The 12,322-nt window shown below is 37.3% G+C and overlaps 1 protein-coding gene and 1 long non-coding RNA gene across 2 annotated transcripts; one reads left to right on the forward strand and one right to left on the reverse strand.

Moving 5' to 3' along the window:
• Window positions 1-4,874: 4,874 nt before the first annotated feature.
• On the reverse strand, window positions 4,875-7,863 carry LOC122088950 (alcohol dehydrogenase-like). The gene is made up of 10 exons (XM_042658332.1): window positions 7,594-7,863; window positions 7,188-7,324; window positions 7,063-7,109; window positions 6,264-6,589; window positions 6,090-6,172; window positions 5,913-5,988; window positions 5,678-5,739; window positions 5,491-5,586; window positions 5,247-5,408; window positions 4,875-5,148 (listed from the first exon to the last, which is right to left on the reverse strand). The coding sequence occupies exons 1-10, from the start codon at window positions 7,628-7,630 to the stop codon at window positions 5,032-5,034; spliced, it is 1,143 nt and encodes a 380-aa protein (XP_042514266.1). The 5' UTR covers window positions 7,631-7,863; the 3' UTR covers window positions 4,875-5,031.
• Window positions 7,864-9,322: 1,459 nt separating this feature from the next.
• LOC122088952 lies at window positions 9,323-9,913 on the forward strand. The gene is made up of 3 exons (XR_006143196.1): window positions 9,323-9,494; window positions 9,732-9,757; window positions 9,840-9,913. It is a non-coding gene; the product is annotated as an uncharacterized LOC122088952 (long non-coding RNA).
• Window positions 9,914-12,322: the final 2,409 nt, after the last annotated feature.

Consider the following 12,322-nt stretch of genomic DNA (forward strand, 5'->3'; position numbering starts at 1 on the left):
TTGAAGCAACAACTGTATACCCTTCATATTGGTGAAGGTACTTCTATTAAATCCTACATATCTGAGTTCAATTCTATTATTACTGATTTGAAAATGATAGATGTTAAAATAGACGATGAAGATTTGGCCCTATTATTGTTATGTTCTCTGCCTCCATCTTATAAGCATTTTAAGGATACCATGATTTATGGTAGAGAGACAATCTCTATTGAGGATGTCAAAACGAATCTGCAAAGCAAACAGAAGATTGATGATGAGTTGACATCTACCAATAAATCTGATGATGTTGGTTTGGTAGTTAGAGGGAGAACGAATGAAAGGGGTTCAGATGGTGATAAAAAGAAGGTTAGATCAAAATCTAAGCACAAGAATTTAACCTGCAATTACTGTAAGAAAAATGAGCATATTAAATCTGAATGCTATAAGCTTTTAAATAAGCAGAAGGCAGGTGGTGATGCTCAAAATCAAAAGAAAAGAGATGATTCTGCAGAAGCCAGTATTGCTGAAGATGAGAGTGAGTCTGATATGCTTTTGGTGACTGATGATAAAGTTAGATCATAGGATGAATGGATTCTTGACTCTGGTTGTTCCTACCATAAGTGTCCCAATCGTGAATGGTTCTCTACATATGAATCAGTTCGAGGTGGAGTTATGTTGATGGGAAATAATGCTTCTTGTAAGACTATTGGAATGGGAACGATCAATATCAAGATGTATGATGACATTATCAGAACATTGTCTAATATCAGGCATGTCCCTGATTTTAAGAAGAATCTCATCAGTTTAGGCACTCTTGATTCAAATGGGTGCAAATATACAGCTGAATGTGGAGTCATGAAGATCAACAAGGGTGTTCTCTTATTGATGAAAGGAATCAAGGTTGGCAGTTTGTATGTGTTGCAGGGTACTACAGTCACTGGGTCTGTTGCAGCAACTTCATCATCTATGTCTGAATCAGATGTCACAAATTCATGGCACATGAGGTTAGGCCATATGAATAAAAGAGGGATGACATCATTAAGTAAGAGGAGCTTGTTGTGTGGTCAGAGTATAGAAGCAATGGAATTCTGTGAGCATTGTGTATTTGGGAAGCAGAAAAGAGTTAGTTTCAGTACTGCTATTCACAGGACCAAGGGAACTTTGGACTACATTCATTCAGACCTATGGGGGCCCTCCAGGGTTGCTTCAAAGGGGGCTGGTGCAAGATATTTGCTTATTTTCATTGATGATTTCTCTAGGAAGGTTTGGGTCTATTTCTTGAAGCACAAAAATGAAGTATTTGTCACTTTCAAACAGTGGAAGAATTTACTTGAGAACCAGACTGAAAAACAAATTAAAAGATTGAGAACCGATAATGGCCTAGAGTTTTGTGAAGGTGACTTTACTGAGTTCTGCAAAAATAAAGGTATTGCAAGACACCATACAGTTGTTAAAACATCCCAGCAGAATGGAGTGGCAGAGCGTATGAATAGACCCTTGTTAGAAAAGGCGAGGTGTATGTTATCAAATGCAAGATTGGGCAAAGAGTTCTGGGCAGAAGTAGTTAACACAGTAACCTTGTTGGTGAATCGATCTCCTTGCACAACTATTGAGTGCAAGACTCCAGAAGAAGTTTGGTCAGGTAAACTTGCAGACTACTCAAATTTAAAAGTATTTGGATGTCCTGCTTATGCACATGTAAATTAAGGGAAATTGGAACCTAGGGCTAAGAAATGCATTTTTCTTCGGTATGGATCTGGAGTGAAAGGATACAGGTTGTAGTATCCTGATCCAAAGTCTTCAAAATTTCTTATTAGCAGAGATGTTACTTTTGATGAATCTGCTATGTTGCATCCTAGGAAAGAAGCTCCTATTCATTGTGATGAAGATCAAGAAAAATTTAGAGAGAAGGTGGAGTTTGAAATTGGTGGTTCATCTTCAAACAAAGCACAATCTACTTTAGTTCAGCTGCCTACTTTTACTGAAGGAGATGATGCTTAAGAGAATCAAGAAGAAGAGTGATACATCATTACCAAGGATAGACCAAGGAGGAATATTAGACAACCTCAAAAGTATGGGCATGCTAAATTTATTGTTTATGCATTGTTTGTTGCAGATACAATTGAAAATAGTGAGTCTGCAACATATTCTGAAGCTGTTGCTTCAATTGATTCTACAAAATGGTTGATTTCCATGAATGAGGAGATGGAATCTCTTTATAAAAATCAGACTTGGGAGCTTGTGAAGCCGAGAACAGAGAAGAAAATTGTTGGTTGCAAATGGGTCTTCAAGAAGAAGGAATCTGCCTCAGTGTTGAAGATGCGAGGTACAAGGCACGTTTGGTTACAAAGGGCTACAGTCAGGTACAAGGAATTGATATTAATGATGTTTTCTCACCTGTTGTTAAGCATAGTTCTATTCGTGTCCTACTTGCTTTAGTTGTTATGCATGATTTGGAGTTGGAGCAACTTGATGTGAAAACAACATTCTTGTATGGTGAACTAGAAGAACAGATTTATATGCATCAACCTGAAGGGTTTGTTATTGAAGGTAAGGAGGATCATGTATGCTTGTTGAAGAACCTATATGGTTTGAAACAGTCTCCTAGACAGTGGTATAAAAGGTTTGATTCAGTTATGGCTAGTTTTGGGTACTCCAGGTGTCAATATGACTGTTGTGTTTATTTCAGAAAGCTCTCTGATGGGTCATTCATATATTTGTTACTTTATGTTGATGATATGTTGATTACAGCAAAAGATAGAAATGAGGTCAATAGGTTGAAGGAACAATTAAGTTTTGAATTTGAGATGAAAGATTTGGGGGCAGTAAGGAAGATTCTTGGTATGGAGATCAAGAGGGATAGAAAAGCAGGGAAGTTGTGGCTATTTCAACAAAAGTACACTGAGAATGTATTGAATCATTTTGACTTGAAAGATGCCAAACCTGTAACTACTTCTCTTGCATCTCATTTTAGACTTTCAACTGCTCTATCACGTAAGACAGATGAAGAGGTGGAGTACATGTCACGTATTCCATACTTTAGTGTAGTTGGCTCCGTTATGTATGCTATGGTTTACACCCGTCCTGACATTTCACAAGCTGTCAGTGTGGTGAGCAGATATTTGTCATGTCCAGGTAAACCTCATTGGGAAGCAGTGAAATGGATACTTAGGTACTTGAAAGGGACCTTTGGTGTTTGTTTGGAGTTTAGGAGGAATGGTGATAGTTTATCTGGTTATGTTGAATCAGATTATGCAGGTGATCTTGACAAGAGGAGGTCACTCACAGGCTATTTATTTACTCTTGGAGGAAGTACGATTAGTTGGAAAGCTACTTTACAGGCTACAGTTGCATTATCCACTACTGAAGCAGAGTATATGGCAGTGACTAAGGCAATTAAAGAAATTATTTGGCTTAGAGGTTTGTTGTGAGAACTCAACATGGATCATGGGGTGACTGTTGTCCATTGTAATAGCCAGAGTGCTATTCACTTAACTAAAGATTCAATGTATCATGAGAGGACAAAGCACATTGATGTTCGGTATCATTTCATAAAAGAGATAATTGTTCAAGGTAATATTCAAGTGATGAAGATTGATACTGAAGACAATCCAGCTGATATGTTGACTAAGCCTTTACGTGTTGGTAAGTTCGAGCATTGCTTGAACTTACTTGGTGTTTGTCGTGTTTGAGTTCAACCCTTTGGAGGGCTATTGGAGAAGATTAAGATATTAGCTATTTGTTTATCTATTGGAGGAGAATTCAAGCCAAGGTGGAGATTTCTTAAGTTTATCTCGAATTCTTGACCCGTTTTGAAGATTGACCCGATCCGACATATTTTGGTGGCGACCTGAATGAGAAATTTTCTGAGATCTATGATGGAAGCAGAGGGGTTGGGCCTATAGGCCCAAGCCTGGAACCCATCACTGATCTCGTATGGGGGTGCGGGAGCGTAACCCCCAAGGTATGGTTCGACCGGATCGATCGCGACTCGATGGGTTGACCTGCGATTTGGAGTATATATAATGTACTGTTGCTTGTTGAGAAAGTCATTATATTTTGGGGTTTTTCAAGCTAGGGTTTCAAGGCGAGTTTTTTTTCACCGCTGCTAAGATATAATTTCTCTTCTGCATAGTGAATCTTCTTCTTCACCCGAAGACGTAGCCCACCACCCTGGTGTGTGAACCCTGTTATATCTCTGTGTCGTACAAACCTATCTTCTTCACTCGAAGACGTAACCCACCACCCTGGTGTGTGAACCTCGTTATATCTCTATATCGTACAGACCTATTATCTCTTTATTATTTGTGTTTCTTAGTGTTTAATCTTACATTTTAGTACGAGGCGGAATTCCATTTTGGCAGCTGCAACTACGAACAGTTTGCAGGAAAATTCTCTCTGACCGAGCCCCCATCATTTTTGCTAACGTTGATCAGGAAGAAATAGATTGGTGTGCGCTGAGCCGTCAACATTAGAGATGGATATTATTCTAGAATGTCCAACGCTGACAATAGCGTCTCTCTCTCTCTCTCTCTGACACACAAGTTGGAAGAAACAACGAGGGGGGCTTGGAAGATGCTCGTATTGGGTTGAAGGATTTTGTCCACGAGATTCCAAAGAAGTTTGGAAATGACTTCTTGAACAGAGAAATGGTGGAGAAATGGCTGATGAACGAGGAGGGAAGGTCTAATACGATGGAGGTAGTGATCTGACAGGGGAGATAAGGGTGGGTTACTGTTTTGACTTTTGATTAGTTTTGTAAACAAAGACATATTCTTCCTTCTTTTGATAATTGATATGGTCAGATTGCTAAGCAAAGTCAAAACCCAAATGTTATATGAAACAGTGCCTCAACATGGTAAGAAGCTTCAAAGGATTGACAAAAATAAACAGAATTAAGTAAATCTGGCCGCCTGAAAAACCTTTTGATTAAGAAATATTCATAAGCTCCCAATTACAAACAAACTCATTTCTCAATCCTTTATTTTTACTCACTGCATATGGGACTTTGAACTAATTTTACAACTGGAAATTACTTATTTTCCATCCATTCTACTCTTCCATGCGGATGATGCACCGGATGCTTTCTCCCTTCAGCATATAATCAAAAGCCTTGTTGATCTCTGAGAATGAGACTTCATGGGTCAAGAACTTCTCCAGCTCAAGTTCCTGCACAGCAAAACACAAAGGGATATCCACATTTCACATTTTCTTTTCCTGTAAAGTTTCTGTTATAGCTTCTGAAATGTTTGCTTGCAAGATATTACCTTGTTCATGTACTTCTCTACAAGAGATGGAAGATCAGTTCGTGGTTTATAGTTCCCATAAAAGGTCCCCTTGAGAGTCCTTTCATTCAAAAAGTTCACTGGGTGGGTCTTGAACACAGCATCTTTGTGTGGAACACCCACAAGTACAGCAACTCCCCAACCCTGCAATTAATATTTAACTCCTGATAAGATAGATTTCGAACTAAAACCCTGACAGGAATTAGAAGAAAAAGCAAGAACATACATCATGAACACATTCGAATGCAGAGATCATGGCATCAACATTTCCAGTACATTCAACACTTCGATCAACTCCTCCATTCGTCATCTCAGCAATCACCTAAACAAGACATAGCAAGGAAAACCTCATTCAAATATTGGAATACTCAATAGTAGTCGTTAAAACAGAAGTTCAGAAACTGAAAACTGACCTCTTGTACTGGTTTGTCATGGTCTTTTGGGTTCACAAACTCATTACATCCAAACTTCTTAGCTGTGCGCAGCGAAAGGTAAGTCCAAATATTAATCCACGGAACCAATTTACTGATCTAATACAGCATTTGAAAGTAACCCAACATCCCATTTATGGAATACAATCACGGAGAAACAGAAATTTGTCCAGAAACTGTGTTCTTTACTACTACATTATGAGACCAGATCAATTACCTTCACTGAATCTGTTAGGGTTAAAATCAACACCGATAATCCTGGAAGCTCCAGCAAGCCTGGCCCCTTCAGCAGCCTAGTTACATGTAAACAACATAAGACATTACTTAATTGAAGAAAACAAGATAAACTTACAGCAATGTAGATATTCTATGCAGAAATAGATGGAAAACTCACAGAAAGGCCTACAGCTCCCAACCCAAAGACAGCCACTGTTGAACCTTTCTTAGGCTTTGCAACATTCAAGGTGGCACCAAGACCTTAAGGACAGAGACAAAAAATTTATCAATCAAAGAAACAAAAGAATGTGTGTAACGTAGGAGTTGGGGCTGAAAATTTGTTATCACACACCTGTGGAGATTCCACAGCTGAGAACACAAACTTTGTCAAGAGGTGCTGAGGGATTGATCTTGGCGACACAGCCAACATGGCACACTGTGTACTCACTGAAAGTAGAAGTGCCAACAAAGTGATAGATGGGCTTGCCGTTAATTGAGAACCTAGACTTGCCATCAGTAATCATCACACCCCTATCTGTGTTTATCCTCAGGAGATCACACATATTGCTCTCCTCGGATTTGCAGTGAGGACATTCCCCGCATTCCCCAGTGAACACTGGAAGGACATGGTCCCCTGGTTTCAGATCTGTAACACCCTCTCCAACACTTTCCACAATCCTAGATATAGACAATTTGAATGATCTAAAATCAGTAACTTGCAGAATCACTAAATGTGCATAATAGAAATCTCGATAAAAACTACAGGAATATTTGAGTCAACATTGACCAAATCAAATCAGCCATTAGCAGATATCATTTAGTTTTAGTCATCAACGATGAAGTCTGAGTAATACCAAAACATTTGGATTCTGTATAATTTTATCCCGAAACATCCACAGATAAAAAGATGCTAATTTTGAAAAAACTCAAATAACAAAAAATTGGGAGTTAAATAAAGTACAGGAGTGTTTCATGATATGATCAAGATCCAAAACACAACTGAATTTTTCATTTTTTTGGGTAATGATCAAGCTAAAAGCAGTAATAGCGGTAAATTATAATCATCCATATAAAATAATAGAGTTCTAAGCATTTCAATTAGATTGAGATTTTCTTCATTCCACATCTGAAATTAAATCATAAATACATACCCTCCTGCCTCATGGCCGAAGATGCGAGGAAATACAGGATTCTGTCCCTGCAGAAAACAAAAACCCATGTCACTTCCAGTCATGACACCTTCAAAACAGAGCTCTCTCTCTGAAGGAGGTCTTACCTTGGCCTCCCAGAAGTAGACATCGGTGTGGCAGAGAGTGGTGTAGAGGATCTTCAGACGAACCTCAGACGCCTGAGGTGGTGCCACCTCCACTTCTTCAATCACTAATGGCTTCCCTGCTTCCCATGCAACCGCAGCTGCATTCACACACAATAACACAACCCATGGATCAACAGATAAGCAAAAAAAACAAATCATCACCCAAAATTCTCCTTCAAACCCCCTGCAAGGCTGAAATCGATTAATACTAAAAACCATTTAACTTTCTTTCATCGGTGAAGCCCATCATTTGAAAGAAAGACGCTAAAGAACCCAAATGATACTCAACAAAGAAATAAAATGAAGCCCAGAACTTAGAAAAGATCAAAGCAAAGGAAAACGAAACAGATCAGTTATAAGCTATTACCTCTGCAACGAATGACCTTGCCAGCAGTGCTCGACATCTTCCTTTCTTGATAGATAAAATGCTTCTTCACTCAGGGTTTCCGAACTCTTCGTCTTTTTCTCTAGAACTAGAATAGTTTTGTCGCTATGGAAGGGGAATACCCTGGCTAGATATTTATAATGAGCAGAAAAGGTGAAGGCGTGGCGTATAGATAAAGACTCTACGATTGGTCTCCATTAATTCATTGGAGATAAGCATCATTACTCCCCTACTTGCTTTGAAACTTCCCCTTTCAGCCGGCAGCCCGTCTCCTATCCATTCCATGGCTCCACGTATTGAGAAAACACCTGTCATTTTCCTTTGCTTCAAAACCAGCTTATTCCCATGGTTTCACTTCGCTGGTCTCTGGTGTCTAAATTTCTGGTTTTACTTTTCCAAGTCCATCCACATATAAAAGAGAAGGGAAAAAGGTTCATGTAGGGGGGTGAGGCACCTGCGCCTGGGGTTGAAATGATTCGACTACCCCTCATAAAATGAAATTAGTATTTTTTTTGGATATCTTCTAGAAACACTTCAGAAGATATGGTGCCTATTTCAAGTGCATCCCACAACTTTGACTGTGATCTAATCCAAACAAGCCTTGTGATTAATGTGACTGAGAAGTCAGAATAAACTTATGGGCTCACTCTCTTCTTTTGATTGTGATCAGATGATGCAAGTGAAGGAAAAGGAAAGAAAATGAAATTTGATGAAAAAAAAAAAAGGTCAAGAAATATATCGAGATTTAATGAATTCATTTCAGATATCATATTGAAACAATAATTTTAAGAGAAGTATCAGTTTTTTATCGTGTCAAAAAGATGAAAGATACATTAAAAATATCCACGAAAATAGTCAAAAAACATATGAAAATGCTAAGGATATATGCAAAATATAGTTTTGAAATATAAAAATATTGTTACTAAGTATTATGTAAATGTAAAATATATCGTGAATAAAAATAAAAACATAGTATGATGAGACAAATGCATTCAATTAATTATATATAAAGAATGAGTTTTCTTATGTGCACTAATATCAATTTTTGTTTAAGTATCATATCAATACCATATCATATTGGTACCTTAAAGATACGATTCATATTGATTACTATCAATGGATATGGTAAGATACTTAAAATTTTGGGTTAGACTATCTAAATAACTATGTATGAAGACAACTTGTGGGGTTAGGAATCCGAGATTGATCAGCATATGTTTCTTTCATACGAGTATGCAAAAACATTTTCAGCTATAGATTTACTGTGCTTAAGAATTAATAGGTCTATCCTTGATCTATTCCTATTATTTGTTAATTCTGATATCTGGTCCAAGTCAGATCTTCAAGATTATTAGCATATGTTATCACAATCTAAGGAAAAATAATGTTACCTGATTTCATGGCCCCTTCACCCAGACACAGACCTATCAGACATAATTTTTTTTGGGAAATATACAAAGATTACTAATTAGTTTTGGGTTTCAGTTTACAGAAACTGCTCAAAACAGTAACCATTCATTTTCTTATTTTAGCACTTGACTTTTCGTTCCATTTTCGTTCTCTAACTAGGAATCCCTTAGGGGGCGTTTGGTTCGAATTATCCGTTAGATCACATTCTATGGAATCAGTTTCTCATTAAATTTAAACCATTTGACTCATTTTTTTGAAAAGCCGATTCGGAGTCGTGGTGGCCTGTAGAATCAGGGATTTCAACTAAAATCCATGACTCATTCGGATTAACCTCAATAGGTTAATCTAGGATCGAGTCACGGTTTCTAGGGTTGCTATAAAAAACATAGATTCACTCTGAATCAAAATTTTTGGAGTCGTGCGATTCTTACGGTGAAGGTCGATCGGATTTTACCTGAAACAGAGAGACGGAGGTGAGATTTATCTTCCTCTTCCTCTTCTTCTTCTTCTTCTTCTTCTTCTTCTTCTTCTTCTTCTTCCTCTGCTTCCTCTTCTTACTCCTCTTCTTCTTCTTCTGCTCGAGGATTCTTCTTCCTCTTCCTCTTCGTCTTCTTCTTCTTCTTTCTTCCTTCTCTTTTTCTTCTTCTTTTCTGTGTTTAGGGTTTCTCACGTTTACCCTCTGTCCATGATAGATGCTCGCATCTGAGAAGATTGCCTAAAACCGAGTTGATTGAAGGTGAGATTTCCCCTCTTCTTTGTATTCTTGGCCTACATTTGTGTTTTATTAAGATTATTGAAGTTCGGTTTCTATTTTTCAGGTTGTAAACTTTATAACTAGGGTTTACCCTCTTTCCAAATCAGACGATCGAATCCGAGGTTTGAATCTGCAAAACCAAAGCTTGATTTAAGGTGAGATTTCCCTTCTTATGTGATTTTTTCTTCTTCGTATGTGTATTCTTAAGATTATGGAAATTCGGTTTCCATTTTTTCAGATTTTCTTCTTCTTCCTCTTCTTCTTCTTCTTCTTCTTCTTCTTCTTCTTCTTCTTCTTCTTCTTCTTCTTCTTCTTCTTCTTTCTTTCTTTCTTTCTTCTTAGTCTGTGTTTAGTTTCTCCCGTTTAAGATTTGAGTGGCTAACTAAGCAGTCGGGAACTGCGAAGGCGAAGAGAGAGAGAGAGACCTACAGTTTCTTTTGCTCTCTGTGTTTTCCGTTTTTTCCTCTCTGGTAAATGCTGATACATTTGGTGAAGACCATTGAGATCACTTCTTTACTGAGCTCAGGTAATCCATTCGATCATTTCCTTTATTATTCTGTAACTTCCTTTGGAATGTATGTAAAGAATTTCTGTTGCAGAGATCACTTCTTTACTCAGCTCAGGTAATCCCTTCGACCATCGTTCTTTTGTTTTTCTTTCTATATCTCTCTTTTGTGAATCGACCCAGAAGAAAACCCTTTTTTTCCCCTCTGAATCTACCGAACCTGCTTTTTCTTTTCTACATAATGCTTCTTTCTTTATGCCATACTTATATATCTGAATTTTGTTGCTATTATGGTTCTCTGTTGTTCCCATAAATTTTGTTTATTTATTTCAATTTCTTTGGCCTTTCTGTAATGTTGCGTATTCTCAAATCTGAATGTGTATTTTGAATTAGAGTAATTGAATTTGTTTTGGGGATTCTATTCCCTTTTGAGCTGTTAGAGTATTCTGAAATCTGATATAGTCAATATGTTCTTTACTGTTCTAGAGAGACTCGATCAGAATCTCTATCAGATCTGACCTGCAGATTTGGTTTTATTAATGAATTTCCTATTCTACCCTTATCTCTAAGGTGAGATTCTACTTTCTGAATATTGACTCGATTTACTGGTTTTATTAATCTTTTACCACTGTGATTTATATCCTTATTTTCTGAGTTATGTTTTGAGTGGTAAATTTACTGTTATACCCCTATCCTTGTCCAACTAGGAATGACTGATATTCTCATTTCTAGCCCTTGATTGAGTTGGGATTTTCAGCAAATGCTCTCCCCTTGATTTACTAAACTCGATTTGAGTTTCAGGTTCATCCAAGTCTTTGATTGAAAGTCATTACAGTTTTGCATATTCTGATTTAATTTTCTAGATTTTCACTATTTCTCTAATTGAATCTGGCCGTTGGATCATTGTTGTCTTTTGAAAGCTTATTAATCTGACATCAACCTACCTATGTCTAGAGTCTGAACTCCATCGGATTAGGTTAACTTTTTACCTTATGGTCGGCCTACTACTGTTTTGGGTTGACTTGGATCCTGTCGAGGGGTGTTTAGCATGAACCTAGAACGGATCGGGGATCAATTAATGCACAAGGTAAGACTGTAAGTATGTGGGAGTCAAGGTTCTTAAGGTGCCTACTTATTGTCTCTTTGGTGAAAAACCTAGGTGAAAAACCCCCATTGGGAACTTTGGGGGTATTTGTTGCATTGCATCTTTACGGATGGTTTCTTGCTATTTCTTTGTTGTGCTCTCCTTGATGTCTTTTATTGGGGTGCCCTGTTGTATTGTGTCTTTACAGATGAATGTGTTTAGTATATATCTACAAATATTTTAAATGGGTCTTTGATTTGTATCTTTAAATTTGAAATGGTGTTGTAGGTGGGGAAAAAATCTCAGACCTTATTTGAGATTTAGGCAACCAGACGTCTGGTTCAAAGCAGGGCAGGTGGCAAACAGAACTTACCCAAGTAGCAATAGAGTTGATTGAGGTAAGCATCAGGAGGCCCTACATTCAGATTTCCAACTTTGTGTGTTTATGTGTAGAAACAAAATCTGAGCATCCACATGCCTTAATAAATTACTATCCCAACTTCTTTTTTAGGGTATAAGGCAATTGCAATTCACTTTACCCATTTCTTGAATTTTGTTATGGAAATGGAAGTTTTTTTGCACTGCATTATGTACTTTCCATCTTATATGTGGGCTATGATTTGAGGTATTATACAAATTGAAACTGAATTAAAACTGAATAATTTTCTTAGCATCAAAACCGAATCATATTGAATTGATTCAGTTTATTCGGTCCATGCATGGTCTCATTAATTGAGTTCAAATTCGATATAAGTGGACTAATTTCTGCCTGACTTAAATTAATGTTTATTGTTAATGAATAGCAATGGTCAATTCTGGTTATTATGTTTTTTCTTGAAATGGGAATGATTCTTTGTTCTCTGTTGATATTTTGATTGTGTTTATATTAATGAAAGAATTTTGTGTGCCAATAGTACCATGTACTACACTATGTAGAATTGGTGCTTATAACTTAAGT

The sequence above is a fragment of the Macadamia integrifolia genome, chromosome 9, assembly GCF_013358625.1.
Source record: "Macadamia integrifolia cultivar HAES 741 chromosome 9, SCU_Mint_v3, whole genome shotgun sequence".
NCBI classification, from domain to species: domain Eukaryota; kingdom Viridiplantae; phylum Streptophyta; class Magnoliopsida; order Proteales; family Proteaceae; genus Macadamia; species Macadamia integrifolia.